The sequence below is a fragment of the Solanum lycopersicum genome, chromosome 4 (genome assembly GCF_036512215.1).
Source record: "Solanum lycopersicum chromosome 4, SLM_r2.1".
NCBI classification, from domain to species: domain Eukaryota; kingdom Viridiplantae; phylum Streptophyta; class Magnoliopsida; order Solanales; family Solanaceae; genus Solanum; species Solanum lycopersicum.
The window spans coordinates 8,020,736-8,041,510 of record NC_090803.1 but is presented as its reverse complement, the minus strand read 5'-3'; the positions used below and the strand labels follow the sequence as shown (position 1 = coordinate 8,041,510).

General features: G+C 38.3%; 1 protein-coding gene across 1 annotated transcript in view; it reads left to right on the top strand.

The window, feature by feature from the left end:
* LOC101246415 (folylpolyglutamate synthase) overlaps positions 1 to 20,775 on the top strand; it is a 43,417-nt gene that overhangs the window by 17,784 nt on the left and 4,858 nt on the right. The window contains exons 3-12 of the mRNA XM_069296445.1: positions 10,547 to 10,738; positions 11,092 to 11,157; positions 15,634 to 15,755; positions 16,305 to 16,365; positions 16,872 to 16,955; positions 18,155 to 18,211; positions 18,365 to 18,425; positions 18,969 to 19,015; positions 19,159 to 19,236; positions 20,131 to 20,289. Of these exons, the coding sequence (XP_069152546.1) occupies positions 10,547 to 10,738; positions 11,092 to 11,157; positions 15,634 to 15,755; positions 16,305 to 16,365; positions 16,872 to 16,955; positions 18,155 to 18,211; positions 18,365 to 18,425; positions 18,969 to 19,015; positions 19,159 to 19,236; positions 20,131 to 20,289 (927 nt within the window). The remainder of the gene's footprint in view (positions 1 to 10,546; positions 10,739 to 11,091; positions 11,158 to 15,633; positions 15,756 to 16,304; positions 16,366 to 16,871; positions 16,956 to 18,154; positions 18,212 to 18,364; positions 18,426 to 18,968; positions 19,016 to 19,158; positions 19,237 to 20,130; positions 20,290 to 20,775) is intronic.

Below are 20,775 nucleotides of genomic sequence, written 5' to 3'. Positions count from 1 at the left end.
GCACGACGGGCCGTCACAGTCTGCGTAACCCTGCCTGGGTCGGATTTCTGTTAAATGCTTTAAGGGGCGTTTTGGACTATTCCTGCTTATAATTATGAAGTTAGTGGTTTAATGTTAATAATTCAATTACTTGGGGGTTAAAGGAGATAACCTTGAATTAATTAGTTGGATAATTACTTCATTTTTAATACTTAATTATATGCTAATTAGGGTAAAAGAAAAAGGGTTGGAATAAGAAAAATAGAAAGAACAGAGAGAGGGAGAAATGATTGATCAAGAGGAGAGAACGAAGAGGAAAGCAAAGCTTTGGAAAAGTAGATTTCTGGATCACGAATTCATCGGTGGAGGTAGGTTATGGTTTATGTTGTTTCATAGTAAACTCTTAATAGCGAATGATATGTATTGGGTAGTATTGTAAACCCTTCTATATGCTTAATTGTGTGCTTGCATGATGTGATTATATAATTGTGATAAAATAAGCATGATGAGGCTATTGAATCCTAAACTTTGAAAACTCGTTGTTAATGATGATGCCTTGGTATAAAAGAAGGCTTGATGAACTAAAAGAATGGGGTTAGTGGATCAGGTGTCACGTTCCGGCACCAGGATAGTAATAGAGGATCGGGTGTCACGTTCCGATACCAGGATAGTATTAATGGATCGGGTGTCACGTTCCGACACCAGGATAGTATGATGAGGATCAGAGTGTCACGTTCCGACACCAGGATAGTATGATGAGGATTGGAGTGTCACGTTCCGACACCAGGATAGTATGATGAGGATCGGAGTGTCACGTTCCGACACCAGGATAGTAAAGAGAATGAATCTTGAAATATGTTAATATACTCAGATTTAAAGAACCTGTTTCCCCAAATGAGTATGGCATGGAGGCTTGAGTCCTCATGGGTGTACTTGACGTTATTTATCAATAATTCTTGCACTTGTTGTTGCTACCTGTTGAGTATTGTAGTTGATTTTATGATATTATCTGATATATATTGCTTTCTATTTTGAGTTGGCCGATGATATCTACTCAGTACTTGTGTTTTGTACTGACCCCTACTTGTATGTTTTCCTTTGTTAATTGTGGAGTGCAGCAAACGTGCCGTCGTCTTCAACTCAACCGCAACTCTAGCCAGTCATCATCATACCAGGTTTAAGGGTGAGCTAATGCTTCTAGCTTGGACTCGATCTTCTTCTTCATGTCTTGATGCCTTGAAGTTTCGGCATGGACTAGCTTTTTAATTATTTTAGCTTCTTAGATACTCTTAGATTTAGTAATTTGAGGATAGATGTTCTTGTGATGATGACTTCGAGATTTTGGGGAATGATAAATTTTGAGTTTAGAAGTTATTAATTGATTTCGTTAATGAGTTTTAAGTCTTCCGCATTACTTTCTGTTTATTATGGTTGAAATATTGGGGTTAAGATTGGTTGGTTCGCTCACATAGTAGGATAAGTGTGGGTGCCACTCGCAGCTCGATTTGGGTCGTGACAAACTTGGTATCAGAGCATTAGGTTCATTGGTCTCATCACACAAGAACGAGTCTAGTACAGTCTTAAGGAACGGTAGGGGGACGCCTTTACTTTTCTTTGAGAGGCTATATGACTTTAGGAAAATTCCATTCCTTCTTTATTTCTTTCGTGCTATTACTTGGATCCAATTGGTATCTAGGTGATACAAATTGGTATCTGACCATCTTCACTCTATTTCGCAGATGGTTAGAACTAGAGCATCAACTGCGCCAACACCAACACCGGCAAGACAAGATGCGTCTGAGCCAGCCACTGGGCTGTAGCTCGAAGAGGAGTAGTGGCAAGAGGCCGTGGAAGAGGTCATGAGAGGACGTCCTCTAGAGGAAGAGGACAAGCACCTAGCCCATCTGGTAATAGGGCAGTGAATCCTCCACCGACTGAGGAAGTGGTAAGAGAGGGTGAAGATGGGGAAAATGAGCAAGTGCAGAATGAGGAATTACCACCCCAACCTACCCCAGAGATGATCAATTAGGTTCTTGCCTATCTTAGCGGGTTATCTGATCAAGGCCAGACACCTCCAGTGTTTTCTGCACCAGCACCCCAGGTTTCGGAGGTACAACATGCAGCTACTGTGGCTCCCCGCATGGATGCCTCATTGGAAATAGGCACGTTTCCTCGTTTGACTACAGGGCCTATAATGACAAGTGATCATCATGAACTTTTCAGTAAGTTCTTGAAATTGAAACCTCCAGTCTTCAAGGGTGCTGAATCTGAGGATGCCTACGATTTTCTGGTTGACTGTCATGAGTTACTACATAAAATGGGCATAGTGGAACGATTTGGCGTTGAGTTTGTAACCTATCAGTTCGAGGGAAATGCCAAAATGTGGTGGCGGTCACATGTTGAGTGTCAACCCGCACAGGCACCACCTATGACTTGGGCATCATTCTCTAGCTTATTTATGGAGAAGTATATCCCTCAGACCTTGAGGGATAGGAGGAGAGATGAGTTCTTGATCCTAGAGCAAGGTAGGATGTCGGTTACTGCGTATGAGGCTAAGTTTCGTACATTATCCAGGTATGCCACCCAGCTATGTTTCAGTCCACATGATCAGATTCGCCGTTTTGTGAAGGGGTTGAGGTCAGAGTTGCGGATTTCAGCCTTACAGTTAGCGGCCACAGCAAAATCGTTTTAGAAAGTGGTAGACTTCGTGATAGAGGTGGAGGGAGTGAAGCCAGATGACTTCACCATGGCATCGACATCAAAAAGGTTTCGTAAGGGAGGTGAGTTTAATGGTTCTACTCCAGAGGACAGGGTTCAGGAGGTTACCCAGTCCGTTCAATTCAGTCCTCACTACAGGCTGTAGCTGGGGGTCCACCATAGACCGGTCAACATTTCTCTGAGTTTGGAGGTTATCCCCAGACTTCGTCCTTCTCACAGAGACCTATGCTTGAATCCAGAGAGTGTTATGGATGTGGGGATACTGGACACATTAAGAGGTATTGTCCAAAACAGAGTTACAGACCTCCAATAGTTAGAGGTAAAGGTGGTCATGGAAGAGGCCGTCATTCTGGAGGACGTGGTGGCCGAGGTAATGGTGGTCACCAAAACGGCCGGGGTGACGGGCAAACGGGAGCCACTACGGCACAACATGGTAGGGGCAACGGGCAGACAGGTGATAGGTCCCATTGTTATGCTTTCCTTGGGAGATCTGAAGCGGAGACATCGGATGCTGTTATCACAGGTAATCTTTTGGTTTGTGATTGCATGGCTTCTGTATTATTTGATCCTGGATCCACATTTTCATATGTATCTTCCTCATTTGCTACTGGTCATAATTTACATTGTGAATTGCTTGACATGCCTATTCGTGTTTCTACTTTGGTGGGTGAGTCTGTAATAGTTGAAAAGGTGTATAGGTCCTGTCTTGTAACTTTTGTGGGGAGCAATACTCATGTAGATTTGGTTATCTTAGAAATGGTTGATTTCGATGTAATTCTGGGTATGACTTGGCTTTCTCCAAATTTTGCAATCTTAGATTGTAATGCTAAAACTGTAACGTTGGCCAAGCCTGGGACAGATCCGTTGGTGTGAGAGGGTGACTACATTTCCACGCCAATTCATATCATCTCCTTTCTTCGTGCTAAGAGAACGGTTAGTAAGGGTTGTTTAGATTTCTTGACACACCTCAGGGATGATACTACCCAAGTACCTTCAGTTGAGTCGGTTTCGATAGTCCGTGAGTTTCTGGATGTGTTCCCTGTAGATCTTCCTGGTATGCCACCGGATAGAGATATTGATTTATGTATTGATCTGGAGCCGGGTACTCGCCCCATTTCTATACCCCCTTGTAGGATGGCTCTCGCTGAGTTAAGAGAGTTAAAGGCCCAACTTCAAGAGTTGTTAAACAAAGACTTCATTAGACCAAGTGCATCCCCTTGGGGTGCTCCGGTTTTGTTTGTGAAGAAGAAGGATGGAAGTTTTAGGATGTGCATAGATTACAGGCAACTGAACAAGGTAACTATTAAGAACAAGTATCCTCTTCCTCGCATTGATGATTTGTTTGATCAGTTACAAGGTGCTTGTACCTTCTCAAAAATCGATTTGAGGTCTGGTTATCATCAACTGAAAATACGGGCAACGGATGTGCCCAAGACTGCTTTTTGGACCAGATATGGACATTATGAGTTCTTAGTAATGTCTTTTGGGCTTACGAATGCCCCTGCTGCGTTCATGAGCTTAATGGACAGGATTTTTAAGCCCTATTTGGATCTCTTTGTCATCATATTCATTGATGACATACTGGTATACTCAAAGAGCAAGAAAGAACATGAGGAGCACTTGAGAATGGTATTGGAAATATTGAGGGAGAGAAAGCTTTATGCCAAATTCTCTAAGTGTGAGTTTTGGCTAGATTCAGTGTCCTTCTTGGGGCACGTAGTTTCTAAGCATGGAGTGATGGTGGATCCTTCTAAGATCGAAGCGGTGAAGAGTTGGGTAAGACCTACTAATGTTACAGAAGTAAGAAGCTTTATTGGTTTAGCTACCTACTACCGTCGATTTGTCAAGGGATTTTCTTCCGTTGCTTCCCAATTGACAAATTTGACTAAGCAGAGTGTTCCATTTGTATGGTCAGACGAGTGTGAAGAAAGCTTTCAGAAGCTCAAGACTTGTTGACTACTGCACCAATCCTTACCCTGCCAGTGGAAGGTAAGAATTTCATTGTCTATAGTGATGCATCCTATTCGGGTTTGGGTGCAGTGCTAATGCAAGAGAAGAATGTAATTGCTTATGCTTCGAGGCAATTAAAGGTGCACGAACGTAATTATCCGACCCCTGATTTGGAGTTGGCTGCTGTAGTGTTTGCATTAAAGCAATGGAGACACTATCTATATAGGGTTAAGTGTGAAGTCTATACGGATCATCGTAGCCTACAATATGTCTTTACTCAGAGAGATTTGAATCTGAGACAGAGGAGATGGATGGAACTACTGAAGGACTACGATATTACTATCTTGTATCTCCCAGGAAAGGCTAATGTTGTGGCAGACGCGTTAAGTAGAAAAGCAGGGAGCATGGGAAGCCTAGCTCACTTACAGGTTTCCAGACGCCCGTTGGCTAGGGAGGTTCAGACTCTGGCTAATGACCTCATGAGGCTAGAAGTAAATGATAACCGAGGATTTTTGGCCTGTGTGGAGGCAAGATATTCCTTTCTTGACAAGATTAAGGGAAAGCAGTTTAATGATGAGAAGCTGATTCGGATTCGAGATAAGGTGTTGCGAGGAGAGGCTAAAGAAGAAAAAATCGACAAGGAAGGTGTTTTGATAATTAAGAGAAGGGTATGTGTACCCCGCGTCAATGATTTGATTCACACTATTCTTACAGACGCTCATAGTTCAAGGTATTCTATACATACTGGTGCAACCAAGATGTATCGTGACATTGTTGAGTTTGTTGCTCAATGCCTGAATTGTCAGCAAGTAAAGTATGAACACCAGAGGCCTGGAGGGACACTTCAGAGAATGCCCTTTCCTGAATGGAAGTGGGAGAGAATTGCAATGGACTTCGTGGTTGGTCTTCCCAAGACAATGGGTAAGTATGACTCCATTTGGGTGATTGTTGATAGGTTAACTAAGTCTGCTCACTTTATTCCGGTCAAGGTGACTTATAATGCGGAGAAGTTAGCTAAACTTTACATCTCGGAAGTTGTTCGATTGCATGGAGTTCCACTCTCCATCATATCAAATAGAGGTACGCAGTTTACTTCTAAGTTTTGGAAAACATTGCATGCGGAATTGGGTACTAGGTTGGACCTTAGTACTGTGTTCCATCCTCAGACCGATGGTCAGTCTGAGCGAACGATTCAAGTGTTGGAGGATATGCTTCGTGCATGTGTGATAGAATTTGGTGGCCATTGGGACAACTTCTTACCCTTAGCAGAGTTTTCATACAATAATAGCTATCACTCAAGTATTGATATGGCCCTATTTGAGGCACTGTATGGGAGAAGATGTAGATCTCCCATTGGGTGGTTTGATGCATTTGAGGTTAGACCTTGGGGTACTGACCTTCTGAGGGAATCGTTAGATAAAGTGAAATGCATTCAGGAAAAGCTTCTAGCGGCTCAAAGTAGGCAGAAGGAATATGCAGATCGGAAGGTTAGAGACTTGGAGTTTATGGAGGGTGAGCAAGTCTTGTTGAAGGTTTCGCCCATGAAAGGGGTGATGCGGTTTCGTAAGCGAGGTAAGCTTAGTCCAAGGTACATTGGTCCATTTGAAATTCTGAAGCGCGTGGAGGAGGTAGCTTATGAATTGGTCTTACCTCCAGGACTGTCAGGAGTGCATCCGGTATTTCATGTGTCTATGTTGAAAAGATACCATGGGGATGGAAACTACATCATTCGTTGGGATTCAGTCCTGCTTGATGAGAATTTGTCTTATGAGGAGGAGTCTGTTGCTATTTTAGATAGAGAAGTCCGAAAGTTGAGGTCAAGAGAGATTGCATCCATCAAGGTTCAATGGAAGAATCGGTTAGTTGAAGAATCCACTTGGGAGAAAGAGGCTGGTATGCAAGAAAGATACCCACATCTGTTTACAGATTCAGGTACTCCTTTTCGCCATTGTTTTTCTTCTTGTGATCGTTCGAGGACGAACGATGGGTAAATTGGTATCTATTGTAATGACCTGTTTAGTCGTTTTGAGCAGTAGAGTATTTCTGGTAATAATTGTCTGAGTCGACGGACCGTCATGGGCACGATGGACCGTCGAGGGTGTCTCGTTCCAAAACACTTATAATTCTTAAATTTGGGTACTGAGATCGACTCTCTGAACTTCGCGATGAAATGGTAGGATGGACCGTCACAGGCATGACGGACCGTCACAGACCCGTAATGAAATTTAGTCTCTGAACTTTGTGACGGAAGCAGCAGGACGGACCGTCGTAGGCACGATGGGCCGTCACAGTCTGCGTAACCCTACCTGGGTCGGATTTCTGTTAAATGTTTTAAGGGGTTTTTTGGACTATTCCTTCTTATAATTATGAAGTTAGTGGTTTAATGTTAATAATTCAATTACTTGGGGGTTAAAGGAGATAACCTTGAATTAATTAGTGGGTTACTTTTGTTATCTTTTATACTTAATTATATGCTAATTAGGGTAAAAGAAAAAGGGTTGGAATAAGAAAAATAGAAAGAACAGAGAGAGCGAGAAACGATCGATCAAGAGGAGAGAACGAAGAGGAAAGCAAAGCTTTGGAAATGTAGATTTCTGGATTACGAATTATTCGGTGGAGGTAGGTTATGGTTTATGTTGTTTCATAGTAAAGTCTTAATAGCGAATGATATGCATTGGGTAGTATTGTAAACCCTTCTATATGCTTAATTGTGTGCTTGCATGATGTAATTATATAATTGTGATAAAATAAGCATGATGAGGCTATTGAATCCTAAACTTTGAAAACTCGTTGTTAATGATGATGCCTTGGTATAAAAGAAGGCTTGATAAACTAAAAAAATGGGGTTAGTGGATCGGGTGTCACGTTCCGGCACCAGGATAGTAATAGAGGATCGGGTGTCACCTTCCGACACCAGGATAGTATTAATGGATCGGGTGTCACGTTCCGACACCAGGATAGTATTAATGGATCGGGTGTCACGTTCCGACACCAGGATAGTATGATGAGGATCGGAGTGTCATGTTCTGACACCAGGATAGTATGGTGAGGATTGGAGTGTCACGTTTCGACACCAGGATAGTATGATGAGGATCGGAGTGTCACGTTCCGACACCAGGATAGTATGATGAGGATCAGAGTTTCATGTTCCGACACCAGGATAGTATGATGAGGATCGGAGTGTAACGTTCCGACACCAGGATAGTAAAGAGAATGAATCTTGAAATATGTTAATATACTCAGATTTAAAGAACCTGTTTTCCTAAATGAGTATGGCATGGAGGCTTGAGTCCTCATGGGTGTACTTGACGTTAATTATCAATAATTCTTGCACTTGTTGTTGCTACCTGTTGAGTATTGTAGTTGATTTTATGATATTATCTGATATATATTGCTTTCTATTTTGAGTTGGCCGATGATATCTACTCAGTACTTGTGTTTTGTAATGACCCCTACTTGTATGTTTTCCTTGGTTAATTGTGGAGTGCAGCAAACGTACCGTCGTTTTCAACTAAACCGCAACTCTAGCCAGTCTTCATCATACCAGGTTTCAGGGTGAGCTAATGCTTCTAGCTTGGACTGGATCTTTTTCTTCATGTCTTGATGCCTTGAAGTTCCGGCATGGACTAGCTTTTTAATTATTTTAGCTTCTTAGATACTCTTAGATTTAGTAATTTGAGGATAGATGTTCTTGTGATGATGACTTCCAGATTTTGGGGAATGATAAATTTTGAGTTTAGAAGTTATTAATTGATTTCGTTAATGAGTTTTAAGTCTTCCGCATTACTTTCTGTTTATTATGGTTGAAATGTTGGGGTTTAGATTGGTTGGTTTGCTCACATAGTAGAATAAGTGTGGGTGCCACTCGCGGCTCGATTTGGGTCGTGACATTTGATTATACATTATAAAAACCCAAAGATATGGGATGATATAGTTTTTAAAAAATAACTAACCAAATAGTTCCATTGACACCCCTGATATTTCCTATATTTTTATTAGTTAAAATGATTCTTCTAAAAAAAATAGGAATAAAATTTTAAAAAATAAATATTTTATAAGGATCTAAGTTTTTTAATTTTTTTTTAAAAAAAGTATTATAAAAGAAAAGAAATAAAATCTTTATTTGAAAAAAGTACATTTTTGATCCATTAGCAACAATAGAAGTATTTTTTGACCAAACTAAAAATATTTTTATACAAAAATATTGATGATAAAAATACTTTTAGACCGAAGAACATTTTTTATTCCTTTCAGATATTTTAAAATCTTTTCGTTTAAAAGAAAATCCCAAATTAAAACTGAATTGATACTATTCTCATCTTCTCGTTGGTCATCTAAACGACCACAGGCCATTGCTGAAAGAGAAAAAATTTATCGGGTTCAACAACTGAGAATCTTAATCACCCCCAAAATGAAATTAACCCTTTAAAGATCCATGGTCCAGGTATTGTTGAGCAACAATCTTTATTTGTGTCAAGAAATTATGGGTCATTCTGATATTTGTGTTAGTAGAGACCATTTCCTCGGTGGATTTACATGGATGGCTCTAAGCTCACCTTCTTGTTCACACATTGATGGAGTGAAAAAGCTAAAAGGTACAATTTTTCTTAGCCCCCTTCAGTACCCTTTTTCATTTAACTAGTGTTAAAGCAATTAGTAAACTAGTTGAGATTGATTATATATTGATTCTACTCATTTTGGACTTTTTTTTAATCATAAAGACTTCACATTTGTTTAGACTTGTGAGTGGCTATGGTGAGCTGGGGTATCTTGCTCTACTTTGTACTCCTATGTATTTTTGCTTTGAAAAAAATTAGTTAGTGGGTGGCACGGAATGGCCTAGTAGTCAATAAAGTGGGTTGAGGTCTTTGGTTTAAATCCCAGTGAAGACAAAACACTAGGTGGTTTCTTTCTATATGTTCTAGTCTTGGTGGATAGAGCTAGCCGGTAGCAACATTGTTGTTTGTGGGAGGTAGTACTGTAGCAGACATCCTGTAGAAATAGACGAAGTGCATGCTAGTTGGTCCAAACACCATGTTTTATAAAGAAAAAGAATTAGTCAGTGATCTGTTAAACTTTGAAGGTGTAGTAGTTGAAATGATATAGTAATTCTTTATTGAGAGTGTGTTGGCAAGTTCTTGTTTGCTTTGAATTCTCATTTGACATTTGTTTTTCATTACCCTTTTACATTCAAATAGCGTTACAAATATTATTGAACTAGCTGAGGTCGATTATGTATTGATTTTGCTCAATTTGGAATCATTTCAAACTAAAGGTTTCACCTTTATTTAGACTTGTGGCTGGCTACGGTGAGCTGGGGTATCTTGCTCTGCATTTTAATCTATATATTTGCTTCTAAATGAGTTAGTTAGTGGGTGTGATAGACTTTGAAGGCTAGTTGTTGAAACAAATAATAATTCTCTCTTCAGAGTTAGTTGGCAAGTTTTTCGTTGCTTTGAATTCTTATTTGATATTTGTTGTTCATTACCCTTTTACATTTAGCTAGCGTTACAAGTAATATTGAACTAGTTGATGTCAATTATATATTGGTTTTATCTCAATTTGGAGGCGTTTCGTCATAATTGGCTAGTTGCATGTGCCACGTGGGTCATTATAATTTGGACTTGGGGTGGCTATGTGAATTCTTGCCTTGTGGTGTATTCTTTATGATTTGCTTCTAAAAGAATTAATTAGTGAGTGTTAAAACTTTGAAGGTCCAGCTGACAAATTAGATAATCCTTTCTTGATAGTTAGTTGGTAGTGTGAACAAGTTCTTTTTTTTCTTAATAACTGCGACATTAGTTAAGAAATATCGTCCTTTTCACCGTATTGGAGTACATTTTGACTTGAATTCCCATGCTAATATTTTGTCTTATGTCCCTAAAGGACTCAGATATAGGAATATGCTCAAATTGTGGGAAAGTTCAGTCGAAATAGTCAAGATATCTCACAAGAGTTCCAGCTTCCATCCGCATATGAATCTGCCATGGAAGCTCTTTCGACTCTCATTACTCAGAAAAAAAAAAGAAATGGCACATCAGCCATTAGTGGTCCAAACCAGAAATTGGACAGAATGTTAAGGTACATTAAGGTAGTGCCATTTCTAGCTGAGACTGTTACTCCTTTATACTTGCATCAAAGTACATCTTGCTGGTATTAATGAAATGGGTCAAAATCATGGGAGACTAACTACTTCACTTATCAAAAAGAAAAAGAAAAAGAAACAAGAAAGAGAACCATAGTTTGATTGGAGCAGAGACAAAAACACAAGTTGATTTCGTCCCAGCTGCTTAAGCGGTGATGGGTGAAGTTACCTGTATCTGTGTAGCAATGGTTATCTGCTAGCAGTTATTAGTTTGGAACTTCATATCTTTCAAATTACAAGAATGCTGGTCCTTAAATTTTGAAAAAAGGCAGGCCTAAGGTGTTGTATTTTTGTTGCAGATTTTGGGCTTGGAAGAAAAGATAGCTGACCTTAAGATTATCCATGTAGCTGGAATGAAAGGAAAAGTATCTAATAGTTGATGTTATGATTAATGTGGAAATCCAGTTATCTTCTCATTGAGAGCTTGAAGGATGTCTATTTCTCCTGGACCTTCATTTTTGTTCTTGTTTTTTGAACCTGTTCTTTTCTGTAAAGTTTGATCCAATTCATCCCCAGTTTTCTCTTTGATGGTTAAGTTTCTAACTTATACTGCATGTCTGTACATCTTTATGGTTTTTTTTAACATTGGTAATGTTGTATTCTTCAGCATTAAGGATATGCTGGCCACCTTCAAAAAATTTACAGCCCTAACCAAAATTAGAAGCTCCTTGTTAATTCTATAATTTGATCTACATCTTCTATACAGAGCTGTTTACACCAAAAAAGTAAAGATACCAAACAATTCCATTTTACTTTGTGAATGGAATTAGATCTATCTTCAAAACATCTCTCATTCCTTTCCTTCCTCACTTACCACCATATGCATGATGCTATTAGCCTCCACCACTTCTTTAGAGTCTTGCTACAACATGTGATGTTGAGGCACATCACCCAGATCTGTGTAGTGAATTTGCAATGTAAAAATAGGTGTTTGTTTGTTTCCCCAGTCAAATTGCATAGAAAACACCTAGGGACTAGTTGCTTTCCTTTCTTCTGCAGCACTTCTTGAGTTAAGCAAGCCCTTTTGATGACTAACCAAGTGAAGCATTTCACTTTGGTGGGGATCTGTCCTCTCCATATACTCTTCCAGTGATGATAGTAGCCTCTAACCCCAACTTGTATGCATTTCTTGTAAGCACTATTTACTGTGAATCTGCCATCCTTGTTGTGCTTCCAAATAACTCTATCTGGTGCATTTGTTACTAGATTGGTTCCCCCTAATTTTTCTAGGAAAGAAGCCACTCTATCTACTTCCCAATCATTCAATAGCCTTCTGAAAGATAGGTCCCAGCCTTGAGTTATCCAGCATTCACATACTCTGGCTTCAGGTTTTTGCAGATTGAGAAAAGATCTGGGAATGACTCACTTAGAGTAACTTGATCAATCCATCCATCTCTCCAAAACTTGATCTTGTTGCCATTTCCAACTTTGAGCAACATATTTTCTTCCATAAGAGTTCCATAAAACTCTGATTGTCCTCCATACTCCCCATCCATAGTGTTCTGACACTATCTCTGTACACAATGGGTTCAATTTCCCATAATTTGCCACTATCACCTCCTTCCACAAGGTTCCTTCCTCACTAGTATATCTCCACAACCACTTAATCAAAAGGCTCTTGTTTTGGATTTTAAAATTTCTAATACCCAGTCCCCCTCTTTCTTTGCTTAGCATCAAAGTGTTCCATTTCAATAAACAATAACCCTTGCTTTCTCCCTCTTTACCTTTTTGCCAGATGAAGTTTCTTCTCAGTCTATCCAGATTTTTGATAATGATTGGAGGAATTGGAAATAACGACATAACATAAGTAGGCAGTGAATCTAAAACAGAGTTTATCAAGGTCACTCTACCCCCCAAGGATAGATAATGAGCCTTCAATCTCGATATTTTTATTTTTGCTTTTTCCAAAATTCCATTCCATAGCCCCAAAGCTTTATGTTTGCTCCCTAGTGGCATTCCCAAGTATTTTGTCGGCACCTTCTCTACTTTACACCCTAGAATGCTTGCAAATCCTTGAATCTGAGGCACCTCCTTGAGTGCAATCAAGTTGTTTTTCCCCCAATTGAATCTTAGCCCAGATACTGCTTCAAATAAGATCAGAATCAATCTGATGTAGTTCAGTTGTTCGGCTTCTGGCTCACAAAGGATGAAAAAATCATCTGCATATAGCAAATGGCTGATCTCCTTTTTATTCCTTGTTCAGTCTCCTATTTGAAAACCCTTGATCCACCTGCTCTGTGTAGCTATTCTCACCATACTGTCAAAACCTTCCATTGCTAGAATAAAGAGAAAAGGTGACAGTGGATCACCTTGTCTCAACCCCCTTTCTGATGCAAAGAGGCTAACAGGTACACCATTTACTAGTATCGAGAACCTGACTGTTTTAATGCACACTTCTATCCATTTTAGCCACTTACTACCAAAGCCCATTTATCTTAAAACATTTAGTAAAAATGCCCAATTTATATGATCATATGCTTTCTGGATTTCTAACTTGCATAATAAACCCGCAACTCCACATTTCATCCTTTAATCTATGCACTCGCTAGCTATCAATGCAGCATCCATGATCTGTCTCCCTTTTATGAAAGTCATATGATTTTTATTGACCAATTTTCTCACCACCCTCTTGAGTTTTTCTACCAGTAATTTATCTATGATTTTGTAGACCCCTCCTATCAGACTGATTGGCCTATAATCTTTTAGTTTTGAAGCTCCAACCTTTTTAGTAATTAAAGCAATGAATGTTGCGTTGAAACTTTTCTCAAAATTCTGATCGGGGTGGAACTGTGTAAGAGTGTTAATTATGTCCTTCAAAACCTCCCAAAAAGTCTCAAAGAAAATCATTGGGAAGCCATCCGGTCCAGGAGCCTTCTCCTTAGTACACATCCTAATACATTCTAGGATTTCTTCTTCCTCGAAAGTTCTTTGCAACCATACTTGTTCCTCTCCATTTATCATATTAACATCTTGAATGTTCATATCAGTGTTTAGCTTCCTTGTATAAATTTATGTAGAAATTTAGAACAGCCTCCTTGATCATAGCTGGATCTTTCACAATGTTACCTTCTACATCAAGTTGTTCCATAGCATTGAACCTCTTATGAGAGGTGGCGATTCTGTGGAAAAACTTTGTATTCTTGTCTCCATGTTTCAACCATTGTACACTGAATCTTTGTTTCCATGCTATCTCCTCTCTCTTGGCTATTCTCTTCAAACTCCATGCCCAGATTTGCCTTCTGTAAATTTCATCATCAGTAAGCACTCTGTGTTCCTGTATTATCTCCCAGTTTGCTATCTGCCTTAAAATTTCATCTTTTCTATGCTTCCAGTTACCTCTGTTTTCTTTGCTCCATTCTTTCATCTCTACCTTTAACAGTTTATTTTCTCAGCTAATATATATCCTGCTCTCCCCTCAATATTGAAAGAATCTCATCATTCCTTTGCCTTGTCTTTGAATCCCTCTACCTCCAACCACCAATATTCAAATTTAAAACAAGATTCTTTCCATTCCCAACCACCATATGTTAGAATAATAGGATTATGATCAGATGTTACTTTTGGTAGGATATTTTGTTTGATGTGAATGAAGCTTTCCCCCCATTGTGCACAATGAGGAAATCTATCAATTCTTGAAGCACTCATTTGATTGTCCCCTCTTCTCCAAGTATAAGATCCTCCAAATAAAGGAGGATCGATCAACTCCAACTCCTCAATACAAGAGGAAAATTCTGTCATAGCACTAGTAAGTCTGTGGCAGTTTGTTCTCTCTGATGGGTATCTAGTGACATTAAAATCTCCGCAAAATATCCATGGTCCTACAATCCTTTCTCTGATGGCTTTCAATTCCTCCCACAATACCTTTCTGATCTCTCATGCAGTTTTGTGCCAACTGAATTCTTCACGTACCCCTGTGAATATCCCAGTTAAGCTTTGCCTTCCAATCTCCACCAGTTCCCCCTTCCATACACTTTTATCCCACAAACTGACATCTTTATGGTTACCTATCAGTTTCCAGCATTTCAACAATAATAAGTGTTGGTTTACACATGATGTGTATATGACAAATACTATTCATAGCTAAGAATTTGATACTCCTTGAGTATGTATGCTTGTCTTCTCATGTTGGGATTTACTCAACTCCAAAAGTTAGTTCTTGAGGTAAGGATTACTCAAGACCACTCTCAATCAAATGTGGGACAATATAACATAGGGGCCCATTAGTGGCTTAACTAAGAAGATATAATGATCAAGATATTGACATTGGGCACAATTCAACCTTAGAAGTTAAGATCATGAGGTGAGCATTGTCCAATGCTATATAAAGAGACTAATGTCCCTACCCTAATGGCCTCAACCATTGCTGGGATCTAACATCTTCCACTGATTGGCTGCAATTTTCCAGCATCTAACATTCACTTGTAGCCTAGAACAAGTGCAAAATAGAATAGCTTTTATGGAGAAGCTATGATTTCTCATCCTTTTGGGTGGCCCAGTGGTTTGGGCTTGGGACTTCCATGTTGGAGGTCTCATGTTCGAGAGCAAGGGGTTTGTCTTCTGGGCCAAGCTCGTCACACCCGTGTTTGCCTATTGTGGGTTACCTCTCATGTGTGGTTTGCGAGCGATTGCATAAGAGCGGGCTTTTTACCCTATGCACATCCTTGCGGGTTTCCCTTGCCATAACAAAAAGAAGAAGTTATGACTTCTCACGTTCTTTCAAATTTTGATTGGAAAATTGATCCATGTCGTACTTGATTGCAATTAATGATATTTCCAAAGTGCAAAAGTTCTCTAGTTTCATTCCTATATTGTTTCTATTCATGTCTACAATTCAATTTCAGGGTTCAACATGTGCATTCTCTGAAGTAATTTTACGGGAGTGTGGTTTCAGAACAGGACTTTTCACTTCGCCGCATTTGATCGATATTAGAGAAAGATACCGTCTTGATGGATACGTATTCTTGTTACTGAATAGAGCATCTTCAGTGTCTGTGCTACTCAATCGGTGGGGGGAGGGGAGAGTTCCCGTGTATTGAAAAGTTGAATGAGAAGAAAAGGCATGGAAGGAAACTTGATGGATGGAAGCAAGTTTCTTCACTTTAACAAAATAAACTGGGAGTATTTCGATCTTTTTCTTTTCATGGACTTCAATACTTTCTCGCTGACCATGCAGACGATCTAGGTAACAGGTGTGATTTTCCTCCCTCATTTCACTTTTCATATAGGATTTAAAACCAATACTTTGGGTGTTCTTTTATCGTTCATCATCCTACTAAATGCACCCAATGAGGTTTTTGTAGAAAACAATCAACAGATAGGGAATAACTCAATAGCCCGTCGATTTTAAATGGTACTTGGTATGTCTTGATGTAGACAAGGGATTCCTACTGAAATTTCAAATTGAGCTTCATTGATGTTAATTGGTTATTTTTATGTGATTGATATCTTCCCTATATTTGATTGTAGTTGAATTATTGATGACATTTCTCATTCCGTTCAACGTGTTGCGTAGGATAGACATATGCCAAGAAAATTTTCTTCAGTACTTTTGGGATTGTTGGAATCAACTCAAGGTATTCTTTCATTTTCGGCTCTGTGCTGGATGAAAAGATGCCTCTTATCTAATTATGGTAGTGGATCTTTCGAGTTACCTTGACTACATGTTAGTTGGTTCTCTTTTTCACGTTTATGTAGTGTTATGTATTTTTTCTAGTTCAAAGATGAAGACGTTCTTTTTATAATAATTCAAGATCGCAGCGGGATTATACTAGTTACAGCATATTGGAAAAATCATGTTAATGCTGTCTAGATTTTTGTAATTTTACTGGTTCACATATTTTAATAGTAATCCTTCATTTGCTTGATCTAACATCTCCAGGCTTCATCATTCGCTTATATGCATTGTCCAATATAGTACAATATGACTTAGTTAAACTCATGCTAGGAAGTTCTTTTACTTTGTTTTAATGGTTTGTGTTGGATGAGAGTTAAGTATAATTCTCTCATGCTAGGAGTAATCTGCATTCCGTAAAACTTTTGATGGTTAGTTCTTACTCATCCCAGAAATGTTATTTTGCAGGCCAACATCTCTGAAGACTTGCCTATGCCTCCTCTCTTCCAGTTCCTTACTGTATTGGCTTTCAAAATTTTTGTGAGCGAGAAGGTAGGAACCTTTCCCTATATTTTGCTTGATTTGGATATGCGTTCAGTGTTTGATTTGAAGTTCCATTGATAAGGTTTTATTTGGCTTTTGGTGTTTATCTTCTCTTTTTTAAGATGTGCTTGAAAGTTGTCTATAGTTTATAGCTTGTGGCATATCCATATTAGAATACTGATGTTGCTCTCAAAAATGATAACTGTAGGAAAACGAAAACCTGAAATAAAATTATTGAAGTAACAAAGACCAAGTTATGAGTCCTACTGCTAATCTTTATTTTCTACGATGTGCTTGGAAGTTGTATACAATTCGTTTCTGGTGGAATTATCAAAAGACAAATTGATATTGCTCTCCAATTATCATGGCCCCATAAGAAACCGACCATAGAAAAATCAGCACTCGGAACAAAATTACTAAGGAATAAGACTAATTCATCCTCTGACCTTGACTTCCTGATTGAATATTATTACCTAACAAATATTTACTTTGACAAGGCATTGGATCTTCATTCTAGATGAGAACTTACAATACCTTTTAAACTCTCCTTTATTTTGTAAGCCATCTTGATAGTGTTAGAGATGTACAAGTATTGGTTCATATCATTTATACTCAAGCTTTGAAATGATATGGGATAAATCAAGCTAAAATCAAGAACTTTCTCTTTTCAATTAGAAATAGGAGAGCTTTGAGGGGACTAAGGGGTTTTTTGGATTAGCTTTTATTAAGTAGCTTATAAGCTAAAAGATAAAAGTCATAAGTTGGTCCTACCCAACTTTTGGATTTTAGATTACTTCTGTACCTTTTTCACCTAAAAGCAAGTGCTTAAAAGCATTTAGTCTTTCCCAAACACCTCCAAAATAAAAAGGAGCTAAAAGCCAAAAGCTACTTAAAATAAGTCAATCCAAACACCCTCAATGATTTTGTACATTTGAGGAATAACCTTTTGTCTTTGATTGCTTTTTTGGTGCACCCTTGAGATTCCTACTTGTATAAATGATTAGGTGTCTTTCATATATAATCATGTTTAATTGTAGATTCTCTACTTTTTGGTATACTTCTAATATATGAGTACCGGCCATTAATAATGTTATTTACTTTATTAAAAAAATTGCAACCAAAATCTGTAGTCTATATTCTGGGTTTTCCAACAAGAACAAAACAAGTACCTCAACAATTATGTAACAAGACTTGCTATACCTGCACAGGTTGATGTTGCCATCATTGAAGTTGGTCTTGGAGGAAAACTGGATTCTACGAATGTGGTAATGCATCTTATTGGGTATTCATGTTGCTCCTACATATATTATACGCAAGGTAGCATGGACGTTGGAGAAATCTTTCTGCTTTATGTTGGGAAATAATTTGTTTCCTTGGCATTGATGAGCATGCAACTATTTGATAAAATAATTTTGCAGATCAAGGAACCTGTTGTCTGTGGTATTACTTCTCTGGGCATGGATCACATGGAGACTTTAGGTATGTCTTTCTGTCCTCTATTGACTTGTTCGTTACTTTCTATATGATGTTAGAAATAAGAACAAGGAGAAGAGGTTGACAAAATGCGTGTTCCTTTTATGACACACTTTACTAGGTAGATAGCTGTATTATGCTCGGTGAGACCAATATTCTATTAATTCGAGTATTAAATATGTAATAGTATTGACATTTAAGTGGTGTTACTAACCCTAAATTGAATATTAAATGTCTCTAATTTATAAAGACTTAAAGTTTTAGTTGAGACAATTCAGGTCTATTCTAAAAATGTCTAATAAAAGCATACACAAGCCAAAAGCATGGGTTCATAAGCTCAGCTGCTTCAACTTAGATATGCTATTTAATGGGCTGAGTTGTGTGAATATCTCATCTAAAAGTTTAAGTTGTTAGAGATGACACTTTTTTTGGACCTGATTCCATTTCATGGATAAGCACACACAAATTCTTTTTAATAATGGCTTTGCTGGATGGCTACCAGAGCACCTTTTTGACATTACTTGTTTATCTGCCAACTAATACGTATAGGATATACGCTAGGCCAGATTGCTTCTCACAAGGCTGGAATTCTCAAGGTACTTTCTTTTATGGAATTTCGAAAGTGTCATATGTTTTTGTTTATAGTGGATTGTTCATGGAAAAATCCTGCCCATATCTTGAGCTGGCAGTTACATTATGAAGTAATATCTGAATTGGCTTATTTTTCCTGCTTGTGAAGCCTCAAATTCCTGCATTCAGCGTACCACAACTTTCTGAAGCAATGGAAGTTCTTCAAGAAAGGGCCAATGCATTGAAGGTAATCATTTGAACATTACCTCTTGGATATATGAGCTAGTGACTAATGTTTATTTATCTTTAAATTCATGTCTTAAGATCACCCCTTTTGGCAAAACTCAATCAAGTTTCTTACACTTAGGCAGTTTTTATTGATGTAATATTTTATTTACCGGTTTACCCATAATCCCATAATTTGAATGGGTCTAAAATATTTCCGTGAACAGAAGAATCATGATTTGAAAAGTGACTATATCATTAGTATCCTATGGAAAGCAAGTTTCACTAATCTTTGAGTGTTTCTGTATCGCCAAAATATCATTTCCTTGCATGTATATATGGCTCTACATGGCCTTATATATTATAACTAGATGCAGAAAACAGTCATATAATCTCAGGAAAGATGTCGGTTATCTATTAACAAATTTAACCATTCATCATGTAACTATGTTGTAATTGTACAATGAGACAGAGAATAGCAAACTGAGATAAACTCAGGTTAATCTTTCCCCCAAGCTGTTGGGTCTAAATAGAGGGTGTACAAGTGTTAGAGAGGGTATTCTGAATTCCTAATTACTAGAAAGAACCCCAATCTAATTAATTCTGACTAATTTACTATATTCTTAACACTGGCTACTATCCTCTCTTTCGGTAATGATATATTTGATCCGAGCTCTTGGAATTGGAACAAATTTGACAGTAGATCGCGAGATCTTGGTGATCTTCTCTATCTTACGAATGGCGAAGTCCGCTTTAAAATCGTTCGTCCGTAACCCAACTGATAAAGTACATTACAAAGTCCAAGGATTGGCGACTTACCCATTCAGTGACAAGGCACTGAACGTTCCCAAAGTGGGATCTACAATGTATGTATCTACACAGAGATTTCTAAAATACTATCTCTGTGTCCATGCAGATTCTGCTGGAAGTTGTTGCACCGCTAACCTTGGAAAAGTTAAATGGAACAAGGCTAAGCTTGACTGGTGATCACCAGCTCAGTAATGTTGCCCTTGCTGTATCCCTTTGTAAAAGTTGGCTTAGAAGTACAGGGAACTGGGGAAGGTTGTTTGAAGATGTTGGTACTCTCTTTATTCTCTCCTCTGTATTACTCTGTGCATCTGGGAATCACATTTACATATCAACAAATATTCATGATTTTCCCAAACAATTATTAATATCAATAAAGCCTGTAATTTTTGAATTTTGATTATTTTGTGATGATAGAACTTAAACTTTGTTGCTCATTAATAATTATGAGTTTGTGGATCTATATTGCATTCAAGAAATTACAGGGAGGCAACTCATAGGAAAATGCCTGTAGTGATTTCTCTCCTTCAAAATTGAGAGAACCAAGAAGCATATTGTGCTGACTATCTAAATAATTGGTATTTGATTGGCCGACATTGATTGAGGGAATGAATGCTTGTTTCTTTATATGGTATTGGGAAATCATGAGTTCATGAGTTAGCTTTTGTTATTGAGTTAAGCCCAAGGTCCATTATTTTAATATTGTATAAGAGGTTGAAGAGTTATTCTGGTAAATAACGAGATTAGTTGTTGT